This window comes from Chroicocephalus ridibundus, chromosome 6 (assembly GCF_963924245.1).
Source record: "Chroicocephalus ridibundus chromosome 6, bChrRid1.1, whole genome shotgun sequence".
Taxonomy (NCBI): Eukaryota; Metazoa; Chordata; class Aves; order Charadriiformes; family Laridae; genus Chroicocephalus; species Chroicocephalus ridibundus.
In genome coordinates this window covers 58,341,123-58,368,080 of record NC_086289.1, presented here as the reverse complement: position 1 = coordinate 58,368,080, position 26,958 = coordinate 58,341,123, and the positions used below count along the sequence as shown (strand labels likewise).

At 61.6% G+C, this 26,958-nt stretch overlaps 2 protein-coding genes across 3 annotated transcripts in view; both read left to right on the top strand.

Annotated features, from left to right (window-relative positions):
• LOC134517479 (diacylglycerol kinase gamma-like) overlaps window positions 1–9,270 on the top strand; it is a 28,713-nt gene extending 19,443 nt beyond the window's left edge. For both annotated transcript variants that reach the window (XM_063339017.1, XM_063339018.1), the window contains 5 exons: window positions 549–639; window positions 3,448–3,649; window positions 5,170–5,290; window positions 5,380–5,440; window positions 5,942–9,270. In XM_063339017.1, coding sequence (XP_063195087.1) covers window positions 549–639; window positions 3,448–3,649; window positions 5,170–5,290; window positions 5,380–5,440; window positions 5,942–6,040 — 574 coding nt within the window. In that variant the 3' untranslated portion in view covers window positions 6,041–9,270. The remainder of the gene's footprint in view (window positions 1–548; window positions 640–3,447; window positions 3,650–5,169; window positions 5,291–5,379; window positions 5,441–5,941) is intronic.
• Window positions 9,271–11,289: 2,019 nt separating this feature from the next.
• On the top strand, window positions 11,290–25,161 carry ETV5 (ETS variant transcription factor 5). The gene is made up of 13 exons (XM_063339246.1): window positions 11,290–11,436; window positions 11,902–12,039; window positions 12,158–12,245; window positions 12,395–12,442; window positions 12,563–12,613; window positions 17,910–18,039; window positions 18,176–18,427; window positions 20,237–20,496; window positions 21,241–21,300; window positions 21,771–21,839; window positions 22,214–22,383; window positions 23,117–23,218; window positions 23,369–25,161. The coding sequence occupies exons 2-13, from the start codon at window positions 11,995–11,997 to the stop codon at window positions 23,588–23,590; spliced, it is 1,497 nt and encodes a 498-aa protein (XP_063195316.1). The 5' UTR covers window positions 11,290–11,436; window positions 11,902–11,994; the 3' UTR covers window positions 23,591–25,161.
• The last annotated feature ends 1,797 nt before the right edge of the window (window positions 25,162–26,958 follow it).

Here is a 26,958-nt window from a genome sequence, read left to right as displayed (position 1 = left end):
TCTTCAGAAATACCTGCTCAAAAAACCCCGAATGGACCAAAGCGTCCGGCTCTGCTCTGAAATTCAGCTCCCCTCGGCTTACAGCTCACCCTCGAAGCCCCGCACAGCATTGACGCAGGGGATGAGCAGTGGTCAGGGGGCTGCCTGGCAGGGTGCCGGGAGGGCGCGAGGTGGGGGGGACATCCCCTCTGTGGGGTACCCCGTCCCTGGCAGCCCCTTCGAGAGACGACGGCCCACGCTCGGCTGTGCTGCAAGCCGGTGGTGGCACCCCATCCTGTGCTGAGGGACCACCCAGCACCCACGTCCTTCCCCTCCGCAGGGTGTCAGAGCCAGGTCCATCTGAGCCACCCCCGTCCCACAGCACAGCTCCCTGGGGCTGTGCTGCCGGCGGTCCCTCCCCACGATGGCTCATGTCCCCATCGATCACTTGTGTCCCTATCACAACAGTTCCAGAGCGGTTCTGGCAGCCCACCCTGCCGCCGGCATCCTCCCAAGTGGGATGCTGATGCCACTCCCGAGCGGGATGCTGACGCTGCTCTGTGCCCCAGGATGAAGAACAAACTGTGGTACTTTGAATTCGGGACATCGGAGACGTTTGCGGCCACCTGCAAGAAGCTCCACGACTACGTTGAGGTGGAGGTGGGTTTTCCGGGATAGTCCCTGGCTCCAGCCGCGGCACAAAAGCTTTTGGGTGGATGTCGCCCGTGGGTCCCTCGGGCAGGGCTTTTGGCTGTTCCGGGAGAGAGTGCAGTGGCAGCTTTGACCCTGTGCGATGGCAGGAGGATGCGGTGGCTGGCAGGACCCTCTCTTCCACCGCGCGGTGCTTGCTGCAAAGCCGGCCAGCTGCAGGCAGAAGAATAGCCCTGTATTTTTCCCCCCTTTCCAGCTGTATTTGAAAGCGTGCCTGGAATATTCTCTCTGTAAACTCCGCGTCTGCTCCCAGCCCTCCTTGGATGACATGGAAACAGCCTTTAATTAGAGCGGGGAGGAGGGCCCGCGGTTGCTAAGAGCGCTGTCACTTCTCCACTCACGCTGGGGGGTTTGGGCTGTGCTTTGCTGTAAACTTCCGCCTCTCCTGATTTCTGGATAAACGACCCTTTTATAACTTAGCCTTGAGGGAGGGGGGCGGGGGGGGGTGGAAAACCCATGGCCTGCTGCAAAGGGTTGGAGTGAGTCGGATGGGGCGGTGGGCGCGGGGTCGCTGGCAGCGGGCAGAGAGCAGGCAGAGCTGGCAGCGCGGCTCGTGCGGCCGTGGGCAGAGGGACTTTGAAGCCCGTTTCTACACAGGGAGTTTCATCCCTTCTCAAAGCCTGGAGGGGGTGGCTGCATCCTCGGCAGCTGGTGGGAAGGGGCAGGAGCAGGGGCACAGCCATCTCACCCCCTTCCCCGGCCATGCAAGCAGCGTCCCGGGGTGGATAAAGTCCGTGTCCGTGGGGTTTGATGCTGCCAGAGATGGACGCGAGGTGCCCCAGGTCCTTGTGAGGTGCCCCGCACAGTGTGTGTCAGCCCCGGCTGCCCCACGCTGGCCAGGAAAGCGTTAATCCCGCAGTATTTGAAGTTGAAAGCGGCAGCCTGTCCTCCCTCCGGCTCCCAGGCAACTGTCAGCCTTGCAGAGAAATGGCAGTTTTGTTTTGGAAATTGGCACTCCTTCCCCTACAGCCCCTGGAAATGAATTTGCTTTTTCCCCAGCTGCAAATTTGTACTTCCAGCATCGCTGCCAGCGCGCCGTCAGCTGCCCCTGCTCAAAGAGCCCATTGTAGCTCGCTGGCACATTAACAGGGGAGCGCCACGCAGGGAGAAATCGCTCCCTTGCACGCCCTTGTGCGTGGGCAGGCGTGGGCGGCGTGGTCCTGCACGCCCCCCACGGCCCCGGGCAGCAACGGGCTCCCACAGTATCCCTGGAAATCCGGCAGCCCGGGCAGCCCCGGGGCAGCCAACTCGCTCCCATCCCACTGCGGCCAAGTCGGTACCCGCCGCCTCGCAGGCAGGCAGGAAAGATGCCTGCGGTCGGGGGCGATGCTCGGCTCGGCCGGGCATGGGATGCTTTGTCCATCCTGCGAGGAACTGGAGCCCTCTCGCTCGGTATCCACCGCTCAGAGCATTAGAGTCTGCTCTTACAAATCGTAACGGCATTAAAATGTACTAAGAACGAGAGGATTTACATCCTTTACAAGCCTCAGAGGGACAGCTTTTCACTCCCAAATCAGAAGATTCCTGCCTTTTGCTTTCGACGCGAGGCTAAAAATAAGATTGTGGAGCATCAGGGGAGGCAGGGCAGATGTGAACACACAGAGAGGCTCGCTTGTGCGTGCCCCCAGCTCCGCGGCCGTGCGGCGGCCGCGCTCAGCGCTTACCGACAGCGTATTAAAGATGAGCTCGAGACCTTCACTCTTTGCTAGAGGAAAACAACTGGAGTCAAAGCAGCAGCAAGGGTTCATCGGCCCGTTCGCGTTCCTCTCGGCAAAGCAAGAGAGGGCAGGAATGCCCTCGCATCACCAAAATGCAAGGAAATAACGTGCTGGTATTTGCTGAAGCGTAGCGTGGCAGGTAGAGAGCAGGTGCGTAAAGGGAAATACAGAGGCTCTAGAGAAAATACAGTGGAATGGGAAAGCAGGGCTGCTTCCTCCAGACGTATCTAGAAAGAGGATCCAGCATCGTCTGGGTATCGTGAGAGCGAGAAGACATGAAGTTAAAAAATGCATTTCCATGACTGCTCCTTCCAGTCCTGTGGGAAAGCCGCAGGCAACGGATATTTTACCTTTTACAGGGGATTTTCAACTGGGGGAGTCCTGCTGTACGACAGCGGACCCCGGGACACCAGTTCTGTGTGCTGGCTTGTGGTTTTCTCTCCCAAACTAACATCTTCCCTTTGACACCTTTTCTATCGTTTCCTTCCAGCCTCATTTCTCGTTTCCAACTTGCACTTGAAGGCAAACTGCTTTGAGTTAGTTTTTGGATAGCCAAACTTTCTGATTCTTTTGGGTCGATTTGAACAAGGGGAGGCGGGGAAGCACGTGCGGGGCGTGCTTGGATGGAGGTCGCTCCAGGGCCGAGGTGGTATTGCCTCCCGGTTTTGAGTCACGGCATCAAGACTAGCCAAGGTTTTATGCGCTCCCGTAGGAATTTGCTTTTTTAAACTGCCATCTTGGACATGTAGTAAAATTTGTATCGAAACAGAGGGGAAAGCGGCACAAGGAAGGGAAGGGGGGTTGTTGTCAGCCCTAGAAAAGCAAAGCTGGGGTGGGTATTTGTTTGCGCCTCCAGCCCTGGCTTCCCCGGCGCTGCCCGTGCCACCCTGGGGCAGGTTTGCTCTGGGGACCGTCTGGTGGCACGCCACGCTTGGCGTCCCAGCTTGGCAGGCAGCTGGGGAGAGGAGGCTGGGCTCCACGGCGCCAGGCACCAGGTCCCCCTGACCCCGTGGCCTGACGCTGCCCGTGTGCCCCGCAGTGCGACGGGACCCTGCTAGACCTGAGCAACGCGTCCCTGGAGGGCATCGCCGTCCTCAACATCCCCAGCATGTACGGCGGCTCCAACCTCTGGGGCGAGACCAAGAAGCAGCGCGGTTACAACCGGCTGGGCAAGAAAGCGCCGGAGAAGCTGCACGCCACGGTGGTCACCGACGCCAAGGAGCTCAAGTTCTGCGTGCAGGGTGAGCGGCGGGACGGCGGCTGGGGGGGCGAGCGGGGTTTGCGGGGCGCGCGGGGTTAGCACGGGGGAGCGGGGTGGCCGCCGGTTCCGGCCGTAGCTCAGTGTACGTGGTGCTGGGGCAAGAGCACCCGAGGGGCTGCTCTCAGCTCGCTGTCTTTTGGGGTGCCGGGGTGACCCCAACAACCATCTGGCCAAGCTGGCAAAGAAAGGTGTCTCTGCCCGCCCCTTGCCCGTGGTGGCCGGAGAGGATGTGGCTCCCGCGCCCTGCTAGCCCCTTCAACCCCCACCCTCTGGGGGTCACGGCTCAGGGGGTGCCTGGATGGGACCCCTCACCTACGGGCATGAGGCTGGGTGGTCCCCGTGCCCCGCGGGGCTGGCAGGCAGCCGCTGCAGGGCCAGGCGCCCGCTGCTGCAGAGGAGGAGCTGGAAGCGGAGCTGCAGAGCTGGCACGGAGGGCTTTCGTAAGCATCCTCCCAGGCTGCGCCGCAGCGCTGCCAGCCTGGCCGTGGGCTTCGGGAACAGCACGGTATCCGTGCTGTGCCCCGATTGGCACCTCGTACCCACAGCTACGGCCACCGGAGCCGTCCCTGAGGGCACAGGCAGGGCACAGGCAGCCCAAAGGGCTGGCAGGGCTCCCCGACGGCGAGCGAGGGGGTTAGAAAGCAGACGGCAAAATAAACACAGTGCCCATATTTTCTACCCACCAGCTCCCACAGCCCAGGGCTGGGGTGGGAAACAGCCCCCCTGCCGCGTGGCTGCCAAGACGGTGGTGTCAGCAGCCATCCCACATTGTCACGGCTGTCCCTTGCGGGGCGAGCCCACGGGAACAGGCAGCGGGGAGCAGGGCAGAGCAACGGTTCCAAAGGGTGGCGAGAGGCAGCGGGGTCCGTCCCTTGGGCACGTGCAGGTGGGCAGGAGGGCATGGGGGACGGCGGGAGATTGGGGTATTTCTCCTGCGGGGAGGGTGTTCACCGGGGGTGAAACAGGACCCTGAAGAGAATGAGAGACGGAGCGAGTTGCCCCGGTGTTGGGCACCTTTGCTGGAAGAGCAGGAGGAGCTGGAAAAAGGGGCGATTCCCTGGGATTTGAGCAGATCCCTCCCAGGGAGGATTTCCCCATACATCCCAGCTCCTGGTGGGGACCACGGCACCCCAGGGCACCCGGGGGTGCGGGGGTTCTGCCATCATTTTATACAACACTGCAAACACACAGTCGAGGGGCTGGTGGGGATCCAGGCTGCCACCCTGCAGCCACACAGGACCGGGTGCTGTTTCAGCCCAGGAATATTTTTGCTCCGGGGATTTTGGACAGCAGCGTTGCCCAGTGCTGCAAACGTCCTGCTCGGTGGTCTCAGGGCACAGGGGACAGTGGGATGCATCCCCACAGCGCCACCAGCCCCGCTGCCCTCTGAGGCAGTCAGCAGCCCCGCTGTGCTGGCCCTGATGTTTCGGACGCCAGCAGAAGGCAGGGGATCCCCAGGGATGGAGCGAGGGGGCCAACTCGGATCCCTCTCTTTTGCAGATCTCAGCGACCACCTCCTGGAGGTGGTGGGGCTGGAGGGCGCGATGGAGATGGGGCAGATCTACACGGGGCTGAAGAGTGCTGGGAAGAGACTGGCCCAGTGTTCATCCGTCACCATCAGGTATTTGTCCCCATCCCAGCTGAGCACCTGACCGACGGCCAAAGCTGGCACCTCTGTCACCCTGCGTTTCCTCTCTTTGTGCCTTGCAGGACGTCCAAGCTGCTGCCCATGCAGGTGGATGGGGAGCCCTGGATGCAGCCGTCCTGCACCGTGAGTCCCCGTGGGCAGCGGGGTGGGCAGGGGCTGGCACTACCCTGGGCAGCTTCGGCTTCCCGTGCAGCGTGGCAAAGCCTCTGGAGTTGGAGGGAGGCTCCTGCGCTTGCTGGTGGGGTGGCTGCAGAGCCTGGCCACCTGTGACTTCTGTCTCCGCCCATACTGGCCCTGGACTCATGGCAAGCCATCACAAGAGCCTTGGGGACAGGGACATGCTCATCCCTTGCCGGGCGGGTTGGTACAGCAGCAGCCTTTACCGGGGCGGAGGGGATTGCAGTGGGGTCCCCCACCACCCAGCAGGCAGCTTGCCCAGAGGAGAAATCTGGACGTGATTCTGGAGCTCGTACTCCTGTGCAGCATCTCCTCGCCCCGGTGCTGGGTGCTGAGCTGCGCCGGGCTTCCTTGGGTCGCTGCCTGGAGTCCCCAGGCTAGGGGTGGCCTAGGCGGACTCGGATCCTGGGAGCCCCTCACTGAGCTGGGTTCTGCACTTCTTTTCAGGTAAAAATTACACATAAAAGCCAAGTGCCGATGCTGCTGGGCCCTCCCCAGAAGAGCAGCTTCTTCTTCCTGAAGAGGAGAAACCGAACTCGAGATTAAGCAGGGCGCAAGGAGCCGCGGCGCAGAGGCACCCGGCGTCCTGGACACCCGCCTGCTGTGGGGGTCCCCAAATCCACGTTCAACGTGCGGGGAGAGAAAACACACACCCCACCCCACCCCAAGCCCAGCGGGGATGATTTGTTGTAGGAAGGTGCTGGAGGCTCCTTCCCAAAAACCACAAGCGTCTTCTCCAGGGGGGGATGGAAGCGGTGGGCAAAGGCAGGCCGACGCACGGGGAGCGCGTTTGCCAGCGCTAGGACTGGGTTTTTTTCCCTTTATTTAAATAACACCCTCCCCTCTTCCGCCCGCCCCGGCAGAGCTGCAAACGAGCGCGCTCCTGAGAAAACGCCAAGCTTCACTTATTTATTTTTAATCCTCTTGAAGGACACTCAATGTTTTGCTGCACTGGCTTTCTGTCCACCAACCCTTGCACATTGGAGAAGTTATTTATTTTCTTAGCCTAGAGGAGACGGTCTTTGCCATGCCTTCGGCTAGTGCTTCTGGGACAGGTTTTAAGCCTTCGCTGCCAGCCCTGGGAGCCACAAGGCATGGGACAGTCTGGGGACAGGCAGTGCCTGGGCTGTGGGGACAAGTGCAGGGTAGACGGGAAGAGACCATCTTTGGACATGGAAACGGCAAAAATGGGATTTTGGGAGGAGCTGCCGACCCTGGGAAACTCCCGCATCCTGGCTCTGGGCCTCGTAGTCATATTTATGTATTTATTTAGTGAACTCGGGGGGGGGTGTCACCTTCTTTTTATGAGCCCAGGTTGGACGCGAACGCCTCCTCCCTTCTCTGCTGGCCGTCCCCCACGGCATCTCCTTCCATGTGGACTTTCCTCTCTCCTAAAGCCTGCCAGCCTGTGCCCAGGGGCTGGGGACACACGTCCAGAAACTCTTCTCACCTGGAAGTGTCCCCCTCACCTTTTCACACGTCTCCTCATGTGCTTTGCCAGGCTCATGCTCTCCCAGTGGCATCTAGTGCTGCCTCCGATATGCACGGGCAGGTTTCGGTGGCATCACCCACGTGTCCCCCACCAGAGCATGGGATGCAGCTTCTCCCCGGGATGCAACCAGAAAACGGACGAATGCTTGGAGGAGACGGTTGTCTCAATGTGTGCCCCGCTTCACGGCATTCCCAGGAGCCGGCAGCTGGCAGAACTGGCCCACAGGAAGGGCTGCTGGTTACTTCTGCAGGCACCCACTGCCTCCTCTGGTGGCCCTGTGTGGTGGGACGCTGGCTCCAGAATCAGCCCCCGCTCCCCAGGCAGCTCCCTCAGGTCTGGCGGAGGCCCCCGTGCTGCTGGCAGGAAGCCGGGAGTGGCGTGTGCCCCATGGATGTTGCTGCAGGCAGGAAAACTGTTGCTTGTCCCTGCTATGCCCATGCCACAGGACAGGGACCCCTGGCTGTGAGAAGCCACCCTGTCCTCCCCGGTGACCCAGCACCCAGTCCCTCCTCATGCTGCGGGTCCCCATTCAATAGCATCCCCCCTGGCAGTGCAGAGGGTGCTGCCATCATTACGTTTCAGAGTGAACAGTGAGCTGAACAGTGTCCCTCCCCAGCGGAGAGGGACAGTGCTGTTGTGTGCCTGTTCGAGCTTGAGCTCAGGGCCATTTCTGGTAGCAGCCAGAAATGTGGGGCTCTGCTGGCATGCGAGGAGGTGGCGGTGCCCCAAGGGAGCCCCAGCCGGGCTCCAGCCCACTTGTCCCTCTCCGCTGGGGCACAGGAGGGGGCTCTGGGGGGCTGCTGCAGCTCCTTGTCCTCCTGCCCTTGGTGCCAGCACTGGGCAGGGTGAGAGTGAACTGGGAAAGTGCCAGCAGCAGCCCAGAAGCCATGAGGAAGGGGACCCTGTGCCACGGAGCAAGCGGGAGCAAGCACAGGCCCGGCCAGCTGGCACTGAGGTTGCCACAGCTCGCCGAAGCCGTGACCTGCGTACAGGGGCACACTCCACCTGCGGTGCACAGATCCACCCTCCTCCTCCTCATCACCCCGGGCGCCCGTTAATGAGTAGCCAGGTGAAAGCGTACGGGAGCTACGCCAAATAAACCCCAGGTCCCATGGACCAGTGGCCTCCGTTTCCCCAGTCCCTCCCTGGTGGCCTCTGTGCCCTGCAGCCCCCGCGCCTGGGGAGAGGGAAAGGAAAAAAAAACCTCAACCGTCTCCAGAGCTTTGCCGGCAGGTGCGGCGATGGGTTTGATATCAACACACAAGGTCAGTGGTGTTTACAGCAGCAGGTTTGGCTCCATTTCCCTGCCCGCTCGGCCTTGGTCCAGTGTTTTATCCCAGGGCTCTGGTCAGAAAGCGCCTGTATGGAATTAGCAATGGTTTGGTTTTCACCACAGACCTGCTCCTTGCACCCTGTCACGGTTTGCTGGGCTCCGGGCAAAGAGCAGTGCTCGGGTCTCTGCTGTGGTTTGCTGCCGGTGCCGGTGGAGCTGAAGAAAGCAAGCGGGTGCCCGTGCCCATGCCCGTGCCCATGCCCACCCTGCCAGCAGAGCCACCAGCCCCACGTTTGAGCCCAAAGCCGGGCGAGGTCTGGGAGGAGCACGCAGACGCGTGTCTTGTAGGGCATGGAAAGCCCAGGGCCACCACCCCGGGCTGGCAGGGCAATGACACGCCATCACTGCTCTGCCAAGAGTGACGGGCTCCAATGGAGCCATCCCCTTGTGATGATCAGTGAGATGGTCCCTGCCATCCCCCCGCCGGGGGACGCAGCTTCAGTCTGCTCCCCCCATGCCAAAGCCATGGTTCGATGGGCCTGGCAGCTAACGACCTCCTTAGTCCAATGGTGCAAATGTCTTCAGCCCAGGAGGGGACCCACAGGGGCTGGGGTGCCAGCCCGGTTGTCCCCTGCTCCAGGGAGGAACACGCCATGCAGCCGAGGGGCATGCAAGGCTCTGAACCCCCCTGCCCCACCCCGCCTCGGTGTCTCCCCGCTCAGCCCTGTTTGTCCCCCAAAGGCCGTGGGATGGAGCGGGAGCCCCCCAAACACTCCCCAGGCACCGGGGCCAGTGTGCCAGTGCCCCACCGAGCCGGCGCCATGCTGGGGGACCCCCAAGAGCTGGGACACCCTATTCCCGTGGGATCCCCAGCCTGCCACCAGCCCCGTCCTCCCACTGTGTGCGTCGCCGTGGTTGCCTGCATGGAAATGGCGTCCGTAGCGTAGCGCGTGTTGCCGTGTACACCTGGACTGCTGTGGGCTTGCCTCAAATAAAGATGGTGATGAAATACTCAGCTGGTCCTGGGGTGCGCTGGGGTTCCCCGATTCCTGGCCAGGTGCAGGGTCCCCATCTCTGGGGACTCCAACGAGAGGTGCCCGATTCGGGGCACTGGGACTGAAGGGGTGTTGTCAGCAGCAGAGCGATGGAGCAGGAGCTGCAACCAGCTAAATTTGGAGCCTGCAATTTTTTTTTCATTTTTTTTTTCCTGAGCGGGCTCTAAATTTAGCAGGTGCCGGTTGCCATCCCCCCTCCCAGCCCTGGCTCTCCAGGGGCTTCGGCTCTTCCCAGCGCACCCCTGCAGCCGCCCACCCGCCAGCCCCATGACTGTGCTCGGCCCCCATCGCTTCTCCCTCTGACGGGTGGCAGCAAGAGGCCCAGGGGTGCTGAGAAGCCCCCAGCCGGTGCGGGCCCACGGATACCTTGGGTTGCTGGTTGTGCCCAGCTCTGCAATGACCCGGCTTGTCCCCAGCAGTCCGCCTTGCTCCCCGGCCCAGGTTTTGCCGCCCACCCATTCGTGTGTCATCTGCTAATTTTACCAGCGGTGATTTAATCGTAATGGCAGAGGGGAAGTGAGAGTTGCCAGCGCTTGCAGAGCCCCCCAGGAGTGCTCCCTGGACAGCAAGGACACCCCGTGCCCTCTGCGTGCTTCCTCTCCCAGCACGCAGGCACCTGGTGGGCAGTGTATCCTGGCAGCCCCCCTGCCATTTCACCCAGGATACAATGGGAGACAAGCTACCTGCCATTACCAGCGCCAGACCTGGGGGATGGTGGTGGCCCTGGAAGACTCTGGAAACTCATCAGTCCCCCAAAATCAACAAATTCCCACCAGCAGCCCAGAGACATGCTGGGCAGCTCTCCCAGGATACCCGCAAGCCCATGACCTGAGGCTAAGCATTTCCAAATGGTGAGGACAACCCCATCCCAACAGGTTTCCTAACCCCTGGGCATCTTCCCAAGGTCTGAGCAGAAGTCTCCTCTCCTTCCCAAGGTGAGAAGGGCAACATTTAACTGAGCACAGTCCCTTGTTTTCCCCTTTTCCAGAAATAATTTCCGAGCCTCACTCCACAACAACGTGAGACCTCCACACAATTCATGTAACCTGTGCAACCTGCTGCGTCCTCCATGAGTGGCCAGCGGGCAGGTCTCTGTGGTGGGTCTCCCCACCTTCAGTTACAGATGGAGAAACTGAGGCACTTGCAAGAGCACTGCCGGGGTGGGGGCTTGGCAGGCCCCCAGCAGCATGGCTTTGTCCTAAGCTCATTCCCGATCCTCTGAGCTATTTGCAGTCCTGCAAGGGCTTGTGAGCATGAACCCGCCTGGGGGGATCCGTGGCCAGGGCAGCCCCAAAGCTCCCCCCACACGGGAACTATATTCCCTCTGGCCTCCTCCAAAGAGCCCTTCCCAAAGGCAAACCAGCCTCCAGGGTGCCTGCAGGGGACAGGCTGCCAAAGCCAGCACTCAGGCGTGGGTTATCCCCGGGCTGGCAGGGGGACCCGTGTGACACCGCCCCGCTGGTGCAAAGCCACCTCCGAGAAAGCAGGGGGGACCCCCACGGCCTGTGCAGTGAGGACCCCATGGCATGCAAGGCCCAAAGTCCATCCCGTCTGCAGAGCTTGCTCTGCGGCAGGTTCTTGGGCACGGCATGCAGGGAGCAGGTGTGTGTCCCCCCGATCCCGATCCGGCCCCCCGGGCAGTCCTCCCAACTCCCCAAGGCCGCCCGTTAACTCCCCCAACCCCCCTCCTGGAGGAGGCCGCGGCCCCTTTAAATCCTGCGCTGCCCCAGCCCCACCCGCCAGCCTCTTCCCCCTTCTATTTTTTTATGAATGAAAAACGCTCTGGGCGGAGGCATGCAAATATAGCCGAGCCCATTGGCTGCTGCCGCCCCCGCCCACCCAGCCGGCCTCAATGGTGCTCGGCGGAGCGGCGCGCGGGCGGGCGCGCCGCGGCGCCGCAGCCAATCAGACGGCGCGGACGGCCGAGCGGCGGCTCGCCATTGGGCGGCGCGGAGGGTAAACAAGCGGCGCGGGGCGGGGCGCGCGGAGGCCGCTGGCTGGGGGCTGCGGGCGCTGGGAGGGTGCGGAGCGGCAGCGCGGAGTCCGGGCGCGGAGCGGCGCCTTCCCCGGCTCCCCCTCACGGCTCCCCCCGCGGCGGCTCAGCCCGCGGCGCCCCGGCCGGGTACGCGGGGGCCTGGCGGCAGGGCGGCGCGGGGCGGGGGTGGTGTTTATGAATGGCGCGGGCCGCGCGGCGTGAATGGCGGGGCGGGGGGGGGGCGGCGGCGGCAGGGAGAGCGCGGGAGCGCGCGCGCGCGCGGGGGAGGAGGAGTTTATGAATGGGGCGCGCGGGGCGGCGTGGGAACGGGCCCGGCGGCGGCGCGGCTCTGCAGCGCCGAGCACCGGCAGGGGCGGAGGGAGGCGAGGCGAAGCGAAGCGACGGGAGGCGGGGGGGCGAGGCGAGGCGAGGCGTGCGCGGCGCCGGCCCGGCCTGCCGTTCTCCCTCCTCCCGCTCCCACGGCGCGTGATGTCACGGCCGTTTCTATAGAAATTGGGTGACATCACGAGCCGGGGGGCTGCGACCCGCCACGGCAGGAGCGGCAGGGGCCAGGGCCTGATCCTGACACCCCCTCCCCGCTGCACCCTCCAGCCGCGCACCTGCCGGAGCCCAGGCGGGGACCCCCCTTCCCCGGCCGGCGTCGATGCTGAGCGGGCCGGGGGCATTGCCCGCCTCCCCCGCACCATGGACGGCTTCTACGACCAGCAGGTTCCCTTCATGGGCCCCGGGGTAAGTTTGCCCTGCCCCCTCCCCCTCTCCCTGTCCTTGGGGGTCGCCCCATCCTTGGGGACACCCCGTCCTTGGGGGCTGCCACCCTCCCGACAGGCTCTCGCCCCGCTCCTTGCAGAAGTCCTGCGCAGAGGAGGGCCGAGGCAGGCCGGGGTCCGATAGGAAAAGGAAATTTTTGGAGACCGACCTGGCCCACGACTCGGAAGGTAGGCAGGGCTCGCCCGGGCGGCCGTGCCCTTGCTGCGGCCCCGCGAGACCGCTCTCCTCGCGTTCGTCGGTTTAGAAATAATCCTGCAAATAATGGCAGTTTTATTTATTCTTCTGTGGAGTGCATGAGTCTTTCACTCTGTTCCAGAGCTCTTCCAGGATCTCAGCCAGCTCCAAGAGGCCTGGCTAGCTGAAGGCAAGTCTTTACCTCCGCCTTTTTTCTGTGTAAAATCTCTCTGTGAGTGTTTTATTTTTGAGAACTGAAAATGCCATAAAACCACTTTTTTTTTTTTTTGGTTTTGTTTTGTTTTTTTAGCTCAGGTCCCCGATGATGAACAATTTGTCCCAGATTTCCAGTCTGACAACTGTAAGTGATTGTTCTGGGTTTTGTTCTCCAGGGGGAAAGTGTTTGGGTGCCTGTGCAAAACCTGGCGCTGGGTGTGAAGCCGCTTCCTTGGCACGGCAGTTGTTGCTGGGGCTGAAACTGTGAAATCACGGACTTTTGGGAGAAAGCACGTGTGGTTTGGGCTCATCGAGATGAGACTTGCAATGCCCTGTCTTTTGTAAACGGGGAAAATTATAACCAAACGCATGGAAATAGCTCTAACTGATCTCTGGGCTCCTCTGAGACTCGCTGCTTGTTCATAGTAACGTTGATTTGGTCATAAATGCTCCTTTTCCTTTTCAAGTGGATGCGAGAGCCCGTGCTGGGCTCCTGGGTTAGCCACAATCTCTGCAGTTTCTGGAGCTTTTTACAGTCCTGGCCCAGCGCTGTTGGCAAGAGCGGACCTGAGCGGTGAAACTTGAGCCGCTTTAAGCAGCATTAATTACTGGCAAGCAAGCATGTTTAAAAGGAGGCCAGTGAAAATGCAGTCCCTCTTGAATTGCATAAGAGCGAGAGTTGGTTCTGAGCCGCGGTTCGTTGCCGGAACGGGTTAGCGGCGAGGGCAGGGGCTGGTTAATGGCGTGTGGTGGTTGCACGGCGATCCGGGCGCTGGCTCTCCTGGCGTTGAAGGCTTGGTTGGAGGGGAAGCAGGGGGGGGGCGGGGGGGTGGGGGGTGGGGATCAGGATGTTTTGAGTCGTTACCTGGCAAACAGAAGTAGTAGCTTAGTGTTGGTGGCTGGGTTTTGCTGCTGAGCCAGACAGCTATAGAACTTAAAGGAAATCAAATTTAGCCTGCAGTCGAACAGATTTTTTCATTCCAGCTTTGTCACAGCATGCAGCAAGGGTATCTTCTCCTACAGTAAACGCATGTTAATTATTGCTCTTTGATTACTTCTGAGTGGGAAGCTTGCCATTAAACTGTTCCAGACAGCCCGAGTTTCAGATGCACTTTTTTCCCTTGTCTCCCCTGAGATAAAAGGCGAGCCCAGAGTCAGAAACACAACTGGCTGTTGACATCCTAGCGCAGCCCGGCAGCTCTTGCTTGGAGCGGTAGAAACTGCAGCGTGCGTGGGAGGGTGGCTCTTAGAGCTGAAGCTGTTTCCAGTGCCTTTTGGCAGTCTCTTGTTTCCTTGTAACCTGAAGAGCTCAAAGAGACGAACTTTTTCAGGGCGAAGTAGGGAAAGAAAGAAAGAAAGGAAGAAGAAAATAAAAAAGGCATTTGGTCAAGACTTTTAAATTTTCTCCTGACCTGCTCGGCCTCTGCAGACCTGGTGTTGAACCAACTTTGTCACTTGGAAGGAGATCTCCCTGTGTGACTCCCCGCTATAATAACTTTCCTTAACTTTCCCGGGGAGGGAAAGCAAAGGTTTCCCTCGCTGGCGTGCAGAGGGCTGTGCTGGCTGGGGGGCTCGGACCGGGTGGAGGGAGATGGGGAGCCCGGCTCTTCCCCACCAGTACTGGAAAGCATTTAAAGAGACGAGAGTCTCTAGCTTACAAGCTTTCTGGCCCCGTCTTCTCATTTCACTCTCGTTTTGAAGCACGTGGTGTAGGAAAGAAGAGAGGGATGAATCTGGTGCAGCCTCCCCCCTGCCGCCCGGGTTTTGCTAGGTGTTCCTTTCCCGGGCCGGGGGTCCCATTGGGGTTCGGTGTCTGTGAGCTCCCGGGGGAAGGTAAATCCTTCCCTAGTCTGTATGGATGTTTGCGGGCATGCCTTAGACTTGGTTGCTGCAGTTGTGTAGCTCCTTGCCTTTTCTCTGAGGAAGCTGCTGCTCTCTCTTATCCCCAGCGAACCAGCTCCGTCTCCTGCTGCGTGGCCTTGGTGTTCCCAGGGCCAAGCTTTCTCGGCACAGCAGCGAAAAAGGGACAAACCGGGCTCAGTTTTGACCCTGTTGCTGTGGGGAACGCTCCCACGTGTGCCATCTTGAGTCTCGGAGATGCTCAAAACTGCAGCGTCGTTCTTGCCTTGCTGAAAAACCCTCATCGCGCGGCAGCTGCCAGCAGCTCGGCTGCTGCCTGTTTGCTGTTCCTGATTTTGTAGCCGAGGTCCCTGGCAGACACAGGCTTAAATAAAGTTGGGGTTTGGCAGCAAAGTGCCGTAAGGTGCTGGAGGGCAGCAGGTCGCTGCGCTGGGGAGGAAATCCCACCGTGGGGATGGGGAAAGCAGGGTTCCCCCGAATAAGGGATGCGTTTTTTCTCAGCACCCTGCACCAAGCAGCAAGAGGCCGGATTCAGTGCTTTTAAGCTACCCGGAGAAGCGGCAGATCCTCCCGGGAAGGCGAGGAGGCCGTGGGTGACTCCCGCAGAGCTCACCCCACTGGCCTTCGCGCCGCGTCCCTGGCCTGGCGTAGGTGCAGGCTCGCCGGTGGCACGGTCCTGGGGTAGAGGGTATACGTACAACGTTATATCACGATTGGTCATTTAAATAACTGGGGAGCGATGGGGTTGTGCTGGGGAGATCAGGCACCGCGAGAGGCTTTGTCTTTTGCAGGGGTTTGCTCCCTGGGAACTTGTGGGCCCCTGGATGGGCAGCACGTGGCTAAAGCCACGGGCAGGGTGCAGAGCGGGGTTTCTTACACACCAAAATGAAAGCAGGAGGTTTGTTTCTGAGGAAGGGTTGTTTAAACAAAGAGCCTGGCTTCTATTTCTGGCTCCTCTCCTGGTGTGACCTTGGGTGCGTCCTGTAACGCCGGGGGATGGAAGGGCAGGCATGGAGCTCGGCTCCCAGGTGACGGCTTGAGTGGGTGCCAAGGTCCCAAGCCGGTGGCCGGGCTGGAAATGGTGGTTTGGTCACCTTCCTCATGGCTCGGACAGTGGGTGCCACAGGGAAAGCCAGCATCCTTCAGGCTCAGCCTCTTAGAAGCCCCCTCATGCTGATGGTTGGGAACAACCTGCCCTGTCCCCCCACCAAGGGATTCAAGGCCCCGAATGGCTTTGGGGTGTCACCTTTCCCACAGGGGATGTCTTGGCTGAAGGTTGACGTTTGGGGCATCTCCGGCTTGGCTGGCGGTACGGCACTGGGGGAGGAGGGGTGTGTGTACACCTGAGACCCCCCATCTTCCCCTCCCGGTTGGGCTGCCTTGCCAGCCGGGCACAGCAGTGGCACACGTGGCTGGTCCCCTTGCTGGCCTCCCCAGGGTCCATCCATCCCCAGGCGCTAACGCTGCCCAGAGAGGGGCTGCCAGGCACCCATGGGTGCTCTCGCCGCTCCCGTGGCTCAGTCCCAGCGCGGGTGTGCTGAGGCGTGTTCGCTGGCCCCATCTATAGTTAAGCTGCTTCCTCTGCCTATTTTTATATTTTTTTTTAGCTTATAATTACAGTTCCGAGCGCAGGACCGGAAAGGTTAGAAGCGCTCACGCACCCCATGTGCCTTTGAGGCGTTTGGGCGCCAGGGCAGAGCATCCCCTTCCCTGGGAACCCTCCTGCAGCCTTCCCCTTTCCCTGCCCGGCCGTTCGCTCCCGGGGACCCAAAATCCCCGAGAGCCCACCACCGGCCTCTGTGGCCCCCTCAGCCCCCACTGCCGGGTGCTCCGGCCTCGCCGCCCCGGCCAGCCATGAGCTTGGCGGCGCTTGCCGAGCAGCGCCGGCCGGCCCCGTGGTGTTTGTGTAAGGAATTCAAACGTTGCACAAAGTCCGGGCTTGGCCAGCTGGTCTCTGTTAGGATCTTATGGCTTGTTTCCCTTTTCTTGAATGGCAGAGCTAAGCTCAGGGGAAATTTTTCTTTTCCTTTTTTTTTTTTTTTTTTTTTCCCCTCTTCTCTCTTCCCCCGACCGCATGAATGGAGCGCTCCGAATTGTTTGTGAATGGAGGGTGGTGCCTGCTTGAAGACTTTTTTTTTCTTTTTTTTTTTTTTTTTTTTTCTTCTTCTTCCCCCCCCGCCCCTCCCCTTCAATGAATAACCAGACCCCATTGTACGGGCTGGCGGAAAAACAACCCGCTTCAACAACACGGAGCCTGTTAGGGAGAAACATGCCCGCGATAGGCAGCTGGAGCCCTTCCAAAGCCCGTTCCTCTTTGCGTTCCCGTGGCTCGTGGGGCGCCCGGGCTTTGCCGCCGCCGCCGCGCCGGCCCCCCGTTAAGGCCAGAAATGCTGAGAGCGGCAAAACCTCACCCCGGGGCGGGGGGAGAAGGAGGAGGGGGCTAAATCCGGCTGGGGAGCGGGTGGAAGGCGGGCGGGAGGCTGTGCTGCCTCAGCGCTGGGCTTCGTGTTTCAAATCCTCCTTTCGGGGTTGGGGGGGAGGTTTATGCCCTTGGTACCAGCTGTGCTGGGCTGTTTCGGGAGGGGGTAGAGGGAGGGGGGGAGTCAGCAGCTCTTTAAAGGTTTTGACAAATTAGGGGAGCAGCTAATTACCTGGCAAGCTGTGAACAGTTGTCCTGGAGCTATTCGCTCCTCTCTGCTGTAGCTGGGCTGTGTTTAGGCTTTGCATGAAGCTAATACTCCACTTCCGATTAGTCTTGGCTTTCCTCCGCAGGCACTATTTAGGTAAAGATCTCTGAGGCGCTTTCCCTTTCCTAGAGCGCCTGCTTTTAGTAATGAATTAGGTTAAGCATATATTATTCGGTTTAAAATTATATATAGCAAGCGGGCCTGGGGGGCTGGGAAGGATTTGGGTTTAATGGGACGTTTGCCACTTGAGCTGATAAAATTGCTGGACCCTGGGACTGAAGCCCCTTGGAACTGGGGGAAGGTGGATCCCATTTAGCTGCTTGCTGGCTAATTGGGAGCTGGGTATGCCCCTGCGAGGGTGAGCGGGTTGCTGCGTCCCGCTTACAAGCTCTTGGAGCTCCAGGCTGCCAAGCCCCGCTGTTCCTCGCCCTGCGGCTCAGGGAGGTGGCTGCTGCCTGCGGCGCCTGGTCTCGTCTCCCCTCACCAAGCGGCTTTTGGCCCGGTCGGGGCACGCGTCTCATCCGTGGCTATTGTCAAGCTGATGGTTCCCTTCTCACAGCCCTTGCTCTGCCCCCCCTTGCCCTGCGCCATTCCCCTCTTGGATACCAGTGGGAACGACTCCCGTTCCATGAGCGATGTCCTGGGCCAGAGGGACTGTTCCCAGCCCTGGGAGCTCTGCTCTCCCCTCCAGAAGTCAGCCCTGCCACCCCAGCTCTGTCTGCTGGGGCATCCTCCTGCTGCGGTTTGGTTGCCTGATGCTCCTGGCGGGGCGGGGGGGGTTTTTGACACCTGGTTCCCAAGCAAAGAGCACCCAAGGGGATGTTGCCAGGGGTGATGTCCCCCATCGCCTCCTTTCGCGCGGTTGAGCCTGTATCCTCCCCGGTCTCGTTGCAGTGGTCCTGCACGCCCCACCTCCAGCAAAGATCAAGCGGGAGCTGCACAGCCCTTCCTCGGAGCTGTCGTCCTGCAGCCACGAGCAGGCTCTCTGCACCGGCTATGGGGACAAGTGCCTCTACAACTGCTGGTAGGTAGCGGGAGGGTGGATGCTGCCCGCAGACCCCTTGGCTCGTGGCGTGGGGACTCATCGTGTTTGTCAGCCTGCGCTGCCCGGCGTCTTCGTTAGCATCGCCGTCAGTCCCGGGCGCCTCTCCTCTCTGCAGTGCCTACGACAGGAAGCCCCCCGCCGGGTTCAAGCCATTAACGCCGCCCGCCACGCCGGTGTCTCCTGCGCACCAGGGATCGGCCGTGCCGCCGCCGGCCCCGGCCGTGCAGGCAGCTGCCCATGGGGCGGCCCCGGCCCCGCACCCGCTGCAGGAGCAGAGGCAGCAGACCTTCGCCGTGCCGCGGCCGCCTCACCCGCCCATGCACATGCCAAAGATGATGTCTGAAAACCAATACCCCGCAGAGCACAGGTAAGGCTTCCCCCCCCTCCCTTAAGCGAGTGCTGGCATCTTCCAGGTGTTTTGGGGGACTTTGGCCCTCGTGGGATGGATGGGTGGTCTCAGAGCGCGAGGAGGGCAGGGGGATGCCTCTCCCCTTGCTGCAGTTGCAGACCATGGGCCAGACATTGCTGCCTGGGGGCCCATGGAAGCCAGCGCGGCAAAACTTGCCGCTTCCCACTGGGATCTCGTGTCTCTTTCTCCCCACAAGGCAGCTCCCTGCGGACGGGGACCTGCTCCTTCCAGCCCCGGGGACACAGCGCAGACCCTTCGCCTCCCCCCTGGGGAAAGGCGAGGGCGGCAGAGGCCGCTGGCTGCATCCGTCCCTGCGGCGGCGGGTGATGGTGCTGAGTCAGGGCTCTCGCTCTCCTCTCTCCCACCCGCTGCAGCTTTCTGCCGTCTGAGCTGAGCCCTGCCGGGCTGGGGAGCTGTGGGCATCCCCGTCCTGCCCCGGAGCACCCCTAGGCCAAGGGTCAGTCCTTAGCTCCCCCGTGCATCTCACAGCATCCCCGTGATTTTTTGGGGCTGTGGAGGGAGAGACCCTGCTCCCCGCTTCCTCTCCAAGCCGCGGCTTTGTCCCTTGTCACCCCCACATCCCTGGAGGCTTTGCTGGTCCCCTCCCTTGCCCCGGCTTTGCTCGTGCTATCAGTAGGCAGCGTTGGCAAGGTCACAGTCGACTCTGGCTTTGCTCGTGGCCTCCTGGGTGCCCTTTGCTGTGTCACTGGTAGTGAGGTGTCCCCTATGGGCACAGGGCTGGACGTGGCAGCCTAGCAAAGGCCCCGCAGTGGGACCATGGAAACCCTGGGGATGCGCTCGCAGCAGGCGAGCATCCCTCCCCACCGAAGCAGGGCTCTGCTCTGGGCGACCTTCGAGCTATGCGCGGGGCTGGCTGCGACCCCTCGGGAAGCGCCATGCCAGCGCAGGGCTTGGGTTTCATTCAGGAAGGGCAGAGGGACACGGCTCGGAAATGGAGTAATCCCAGCCCGGCAGCTGGGAGGGCTCCGGTTACCAAGCCAAATGGCGCACGGCCGGCCAAGAGGAGCCGGGCGCTGAGATCACCTTTCAAGGTGCCGGAGGGCGAGGGGATGCAGCAGCACCCCCTCGAGATGGTCCCCGATCCTCCACAGCCAGGATGGACTCTGCTGGGGCTCGAGCTGGCAGCGGCAGCACCCTGGAGCTGAAAATAGTGCTCCCTGCCGCCCAGTTCAAGGTTTAATCCCAGCGGCGCAGGCGGATTAGCGGCCAGCTGGGGCTGCGGGGTGGATTTGCCTTTGCGTAAGCACCGGCCTGGGTGCAGCATCCCACGAGCTCCACGGCTCTGCCCCCCACCCGGGGGGGGCATTGTACTGCTTCACAGAGACTTCCCTGTTGTGGGGTGGTTCAGGTTTGTTTGTTGTTTTGGGGTTTTTTTGGGGTTTTTTTTGTTTCCCGCTCTCGCTCTTACCCAGACATCCCCACTGCAGCTCAGGGCTGCCATCATGCTTTGCAGTCATGGCCCACACGCTGTCCCACTCCCCCGGTGGGGTGCCCCCAGTGCTTGGAGAAGGGGATGGGGCTCCCCAGCACCCCACCGGGTCCCCCACCTGGTGGCTGTGCTGAGGAATTGTCCCAGCCCGCTGCGGGTGGGACACAACGCCACCCAAACCACCCCAGGAGCACCCGGGGCTGAGGGCACCGAGAGCCCGCACAGGGTCCCGGTGTGGGGTGGGAGCCGGCGGCGTGCCTGACCCCGACACCCCTCCATCACGCCATGTCCCTCTTCCCCCCCCAACCCCCTCCCAGGTTTCAGAGGCAGCTGTCTGAGCCCTGCCACCCCTTCCCGCCGCAGCCCGGGGTCTCGGGGGAGAGCCGCCCCGTCTACCACCGGCAGCTTTCGGAGCCCCTCGGCCCCACCGCCCCCCGCCCCCCTCAGGGATTCAAGCAGGAATACCACGACCCGCTCTACGAGCATGGCGGCCCCAACCTGCCCGGCCCCCCCGGCCATGGCTTCCAGCCCCCTATGGGCATCAAGCAGGAGCCCCGGGACTACTGCATCGACTCAGGTGGGTGTGAGTCGGGGGGGCAGCCGGGTGCTGACGCCCGGGGTGGGGGTGGGTCACAGCAGCGGCTCACAGGCAGCAGCACGGTGGGCGCAGGGCTGAGCCCCGGGGCTCTGGTGGTCCCAAGGCTGCTGCCTTGCCTGGTAGGTGATATCTTTTCTTCCCCCCTCTCTTTCCTTTCCGAAGCCGGGGTGTCTGGGGGGGCGGGGAGGGATAGAGCACACGTTCACCAGGTGGCAGGCGGCGTGGTCTGTGCCATAGCCACGGGCTGGGGTGCCCTGCGGCACCCAGCGGTTCCCCCGACAGCCCTGGCCTGGGGCCAGCTGTGATTTCTGGCTGCTGGACCCCACCAGCATCATGGAAAAAAAATCCTCTAATCGCCTTAGGACCTAAAAATACCCCGACCTCAGGATAGAGGGTGGCACGGCTGAGCAGATGGCAGGGGAGGTGCAGTGATGCCTCCCTTCCCGCGGGACCCAAATAATGTGATGAAAACCCAAGCTGACTTAAACCTTGCTCCCTGCACGCATTCAATGTCACTGCCTCCCCGTAAATCGTACTGGTTTTCCCCCAAAACGTGGGGGAGGAGGGGGGATGCCGGGGAGGGGTGCGGTGGCCCAGGGTGTGCTGTGGGGGGAGATGCCCAGGTCTGGCTGCGTGATGTGCTCGGGGGAGGATTGTGCCGCTGAGCGCCCGGTGGGCCCCGCGGGCTGTACACCCGTAACGCCGCCTTCATCTCCCTCGCAGAAGTGCCTAACTGCCAGTCCTCGTACCTGCGGGGGAGCGTCTTCCCCAGCAGCCATGACGGTGAGTGCTCACCAGCGTCCCCGCCACGTCCCGTCCCATCCCTCCCTCGGGGCAGGCAGAGCTGCCGGGCACCCCAAAACCCCCCCATGAGAGCACGGCGGTGCCCGTGAGAGCCTGCATGCCAGCGGCACCGGCACCGCTGCTAGAAATAAGGCCTGTGCCGCGCGGCCGCTGGCCCCCGTGAGCGTGCCATGAGGGCACGGCAGCGCCACGTAATCCGGGATAACGTACCTGATATAGCTGCTAAGAGGGTTTTGGTTCTCCCAGCTCCCTGGGGCGAGGCGGGGGACAGAGCTGCGTGCCGCTGAGCCGGCAAGCCAGCGTGGCGTCACCAAAATAACTGGAGATAGGGCCATTCCTGCTGCTGGGAGATGGGGTCTTGGTGCGGGAATGGGCCAAATTTGGGGTTTTATGGGTCTGGTCAGGGTTGTGGAGGTGCCCTGTGCTCACGGAGGGTCTTTTTCCCCTAGGATTTTCCTATGAAAAGGACACAAGATTGTATTTTGATGACACGTGCGTGGTACCGGAGAGGCTGGAGGGTAAGAGTGCGGCCCCAGAGGAGGGCTGGGGGGTGACCAGGACTCATGGAGGGAGCCTCGGGGCTGGGCTGCAGCCCGTTAAGGCCAACCTGTGCTGGCGCGGTGCTGTTGAGAGCTGCCGAGCGTCGTCCCGCACGGCCGCTTGGCATCACTGCCGTGCCTTGTCCCCGTCCCTACCACCACCCCACACCTCACCCCGCCTGCAGCGCCGTCGCCAGCACCTCTCCCCTCTCCGTCCCTGTGGCCTGATCCTGCGCGGGGTGTTCCCGGCACAGGGCGAGCTCAGTGTCACTGTACGTGTCCCCTGCTGGGGGGCACAGCCCGGAGAGGGGCAGAGCTGGGGTGTTTAACCAGACGTGTCTCGGTGGGGGCAGGTAAAGTGAAGCAGGAGCCCACCCTGTATCGCGAGGGTCCTCCCTACCAGCGCCGTGGGTCCCTGCAGCTCTGGCAGTTCCTGGTCACCCTCCTGGACGACCCCGCCAACGCACACTTCATCGCCTGGACCGGCCGGGGCATGGAGTTCAAGCTGATTGAGCCTGAGGAGGTACTTGGGCGGGGGCGGGTGGGGGGTGTCCTGCCCTGCAGCCGGGGCTGCAGCCTGGGAGCAGCCTGGGGATGCGGGATGGGGCGGGCAGATCCTTCCCATGCAACACAGCAGTTCAGTCTGACACTTGGAACGAGACATGTGTCTTGCTCTCCGTTCCTGGAGCCGCCAGCCGTCGTCAGCTGCGGTGGCCTTGCCCCTGCGCCGCGCCTTGGGTGCCTTGCCGAGACCCTCCACTCGGCCCCGGCTCCCTCCCTCCCAAACCACTCCAATTCTTCACCCTGGGTCCCCGGCGGCGGCACGGTGCTGTGCTGGAGCCGTGCCGCTCTGCAGGAGGGTGACACAGAGGAAGAAGCTGTTTGGGGAGTAATTGAAAGCAGCTGTAGCGCCGAGCTGCGCATTGTGGGTAATTACCCATAATATCTCTTACGCCGTGCATGGAAATTGTGGTTTTTTGAAGCAGCTTTTTTGGCAGGCTCCCCTAATCAAACGTCTTTGAATTCGGCCCCCGGTTTGGCGGCGGCGGTGGTGGTGTGGCAGCCGGCGCTTGGAGCTGGAGCATTTCTCACAGCAGGCGGGGAACTGCTGCGGGACCGCGGTGACGCTTTCACCCCCCGCCTGCTCCAACCCCCAGGAATGAGCCCCTGCCCCACATTTCGGTTGCGATTTCCTTTGAGGATGCAGCTCCAGGCCCTGGCTGGAGCCTTGACGGCTGCCACCTCTCTCCCCGCAGGTAGCGCGGCGCTGGGGCATCCAGAAGAACCGGCCGGCCATGAACTACGACAAGCTCAGCCGCTCCCTGCGCTACTACTACGAGAAGGGCATCATGCAGAAGGCGAGTGACGCGCTGTCACAGGGGGGTGGGTGGAGGGTTTGGCTGTCCCCCACTGTCACCCCGCCATCCTGGGGCACGGCAGGAGCAGGGCTAGGTCTAGTGTGGGTCGCGCCGGGCACCTCTCATCCCTCCTCCTCCTCCTCGCCGCAGGTGGCCGGCGAGCGGTACGTCTATAAGTTTGTCTGCGACCCCGACGCCCTCTTTTCCATGGCCTACCCCGACAACCAGCGTCCCTTCCTGAAGACGGAGCCCGACTGCCCCGTGCCCGAGGAGGAGACGGTGCCGCTGACACACTTTGAGGACAGCCCGGCGTACCTCCTGGAGATGGATCCCTGCGGCAGCCTTCCCTACGCGGAGGGCTTCGCTTACTGACTCGGCCAGCCGGCAGAGCCACGAGCACTAGCACATCCACTTTGGGCAAATACGGTTTTGTAAAGAATATTTTTTTTGCTGTTCTTAAGGAGGAAAAAAAAAAACAAAACCAAACCAAACACACAAAACAAACAAGAAACCGCATGTGCGCACGCACACAAATTGGAGGAATCTAAAATGCCCGGTGTGTGTCGCTGCCGAATTCCCACCCTTACTGTCCAAGGGCTAGTGCGTAGGACTGCCCGTGGCTGGCACCTCGCGCCGAGCATCGGCGCGATGTTTTGGGGCTCCGGGAGCTAAAGACACAGTCTCTGACCCTGGCCCCGTTCCTTGCCGGGGCGGCGGGGGCGCACGGCTCCAGCAGCGCCCCGGGACCGGGCTGAGCCGCCGTGGCCCCCTGGCCAATTGTCATGACAATCCGCTTTGCATCGAGCGCGATCCGCGTAGCTGCCTTGTGTGGTGGAAAGGGCTTTGATTTGCACAGAGGAGGGATGCGGGGGGTGGCTGCCTGGGCCAGCACCCCGGGGCTGATGTGCGCAGCATCCTACCCCAACCCCGAGGAGCCTTCTGCCTTCTTTCCCGACTGCCCCTCTCCCGTGATTTAACCTGATATAACAGTTTCCCAGCCCCGCCGCCATGTCCTCTCCCTGCCCCTCAAGCCTCCCCAGCTCTGGCTGCGTGCCATGGGTTGCATTTCAGGGGAGGAGACCCTGACACTATCCCTCCCCCCCCCTTTTTTTTTTTTTTTGGATGTTTTAGGAAAAAAAAAAAAAGTTTCTAAACTGATTTTTGTAGATTTTTTTGTATTTTAAGGCAAAGCTATTTTTTGCAGCCTGGCTGCTGTTCCCGGAGCCCCCTGGGGCTGCCCCCCCCCGGCATTCCCAGTGGCACGTTTGCAGCGGGGAGCCCTTGGCGCCCACGGCTCACCAGGACAGCTGCTGAAGTATCTGGTCCACTCCATTTCACCGCTCGATTTCTCTTTCCCCGGGGAGCCAGGGCTGAACCCCGGCGCCCGCTGGCTCAGCTGCGCTCCCCCTGCTTGGCATGGCCTGGGAGCTGGGCTGTAAGGCTGCGGTGGGGAGGGACGGTGGGGTCCCCCACCCCGCTTCCCTCCAGCTCCCCCTCCCCGCTGCACCTCCTAACACTCCTCCACCACTCATATATCCATACCTGCCTATCCTCCCCCCCCGACCGGCTACATGTTTTTGTTGTAAATGCTGTATAGGAAATTTTTTTCTCTTCCTTAGTTAGCTTTGGTTGGATTTTATTTTTTTTTTTTTTGGTTGGTTTTGACTGATTCATTCTTGTTTTGGGGAAGTATGAAGATTAACTCTGGGTAGGCGCGGTTGCTCTCCCCACGGTGTCTGCAGTGGCCTGTACCCGTGGGGAGCGTTTGGTCGTGGGAACCCCACCTTGGGGACAGGGTTTTAACCATGTGCTCGGTGTGGCAGGTCTAGGGGTTAATCTGAGGACTGATTTGAAATAATCTTTACTCAGCAGGGCTATGTATCTCCTGCAAAGCTGCATTACATTCTGTACTATGTACAATAAAGGATCTTGCTTTCCGTTCCTCCCTGGCTGCCCGGGTCCCTGCTTTCCCTGGGATGCTGCCTGGGCTGGGGGGGATGTGCTGGTGGGAACAGGAGTGGTCCAAGGTATGGCCCATTGCTCAGGGCATGCAGGGCCATGTGCCCTTCACGGGAGCTGGGACTAGGTGGGGGCTGCCCTCTCCCCAGCCCCCCTGCCCTTATCCCAGCCCTGGGGCTGTTGCTCCCAGGGCTGGATGCTGCTGTGGCTTTCACAAAGCCACGTCCAGCATGGGGATCCACTTGAAATGGGGGTGGCTTCTCCCCGGCAAGGTGCAATTTAATATTGCCTCTTCCCAAGAGTTTCTCAGCCAGTGGGTCCGGCTGCCTCCGTCCCCTTCCCTCTCCCCTGCCAACACAAGCCCCCTGCCACCAAGCGGGGCTAAAGCTGGTGAGGACCGCTCAGCGTTCGCACCGTGAGGAAAGCCCCTCCAGGAGCTCCTGGCAGTGGTCCCCCACCGCTTAACTGGCCCCATTTCTAGGCTGGGAAAAATCCCCAGGGAGCAGCAGGGTCTGCCAAAGGCTGCAGGATGGGGGTGGAGGGCAAGGGCTGCTCCACAAGGATTCGACTCTGTCGGAGGGTCTGTGTTTCCCCTGACGGGCTGGAGAAAAGCTCAAACACCCTAGGACTGCCTGGTCACGTTGGCCTCTATTTTAGTTGGTCAAAGCAGGCTGAGCTGGGGCGGCCCCCGGCTCCCAGCCCCATCCCTGTGCAGGGTGGCGGGGCCGTGCTGCTGAGGGCTCTTCTCTTGCAGGCTGTTTTCACAGCCCAACCAAACTCCGTCCCTAGATGTGGCAGTGGAGAGACGGATGGTCCTTACGTGCCGCGATGCTCTTCGCATACTGGACCTCGCCTCAATCCACACCTGGCCGCCAGCCACGTTGCTAACAGGTCCTTGAGCTGCTCTTTTCCTTTTTTGACCACGAAAATCAAGTTAAACAAGAGGGCATGCGGAAAACCTTGCTGGCAGTCTGAGCTCCAGACGACGGTGCCCAGTAATCCCACCATGACGGGGATTGCAGCAGACCGAGGCCGGGTGCTCAGGCCGGAGCAAAGGGGGAACCGAGGCCACCGGCAGCGGTGCCGGCAGGCAGATGGCCCGTGGTGGTGAGGCCTCAACCCGGCGGCCCCGAGCGTGTGGGGCCAGTTATGGGCGGCAAGGATGAGCAGATAAGGCAAAGCTTTTCAAAGCCTTCATCGAGCAGCTTGTCACGCCACAAGCCAGCCGGCCCTGCAAATCCTGCTGCACGCAGGGCTGGGGCCCCAGAAGAGCGTCCCATGCGCTGCTCTTGCCAAAGGGCGAGGAGAGAAAGAGGCGTTTTCCTATTCGAGCCCAGCAGTGCGGTACAAAAGGGTTCAGGCCCCAGAGGGTTTGATACCACGCTGGCTTTTAAGCACTCAGGGCATCAAGAATTTGCTCCTCATTTGATCCTGCCGCACATCGCACCTCCCTCTGCTGCACGCAAGGAGCTTTTGCCCCGTGCAGAGGGGACGGAGCTGCCTTGGCTGTGCAGTCTCACTCATCCCCTCCCAAGGGCGAGGGACAAGCCGCAGCTGCTCAACGTCACGCCTGCAGCCCCCGGGAAAGGGGACAAGCGCTTCCAGGCAGCCCAGAGCCTGGGCTAGCATTTGCCAGGAGTGGGGGACATGGAAGGGAAGCAGGTGGAAAAGCTTCCCTGCTCCCTGCACACCTCCTGCCCCTAGGGCATGGGGACAAGCCCTCCTGGGCCACACTCTGGCATGCAGTGGGATGGGGAGCCAGGCCAGGGAGCACCGCTGCA

Coding starts and splice junctions, on each gene's coding strand:
- ETV5 (XM_063339246.1), top strand. CDS start 11,995: ATGGACGGCTTCTACGACCAGCAGGTTCCCTTCATGGGCCCCGGG. Junction 12,246..12,394: donor CCTGGCCCACGACTCGGAAG/GTAGGCAGGGCT, acceptor ACTCTGTTCCAG/AGCTCTTCCAGGATCTCAGC. Junction 20,497..21,240: donor GGACTACTGCATCGACTCAG/GTGGGTGTGAGT, acceptor TCTCCCTCGCAG/AAGTGCCTAACTGCCAGTCC.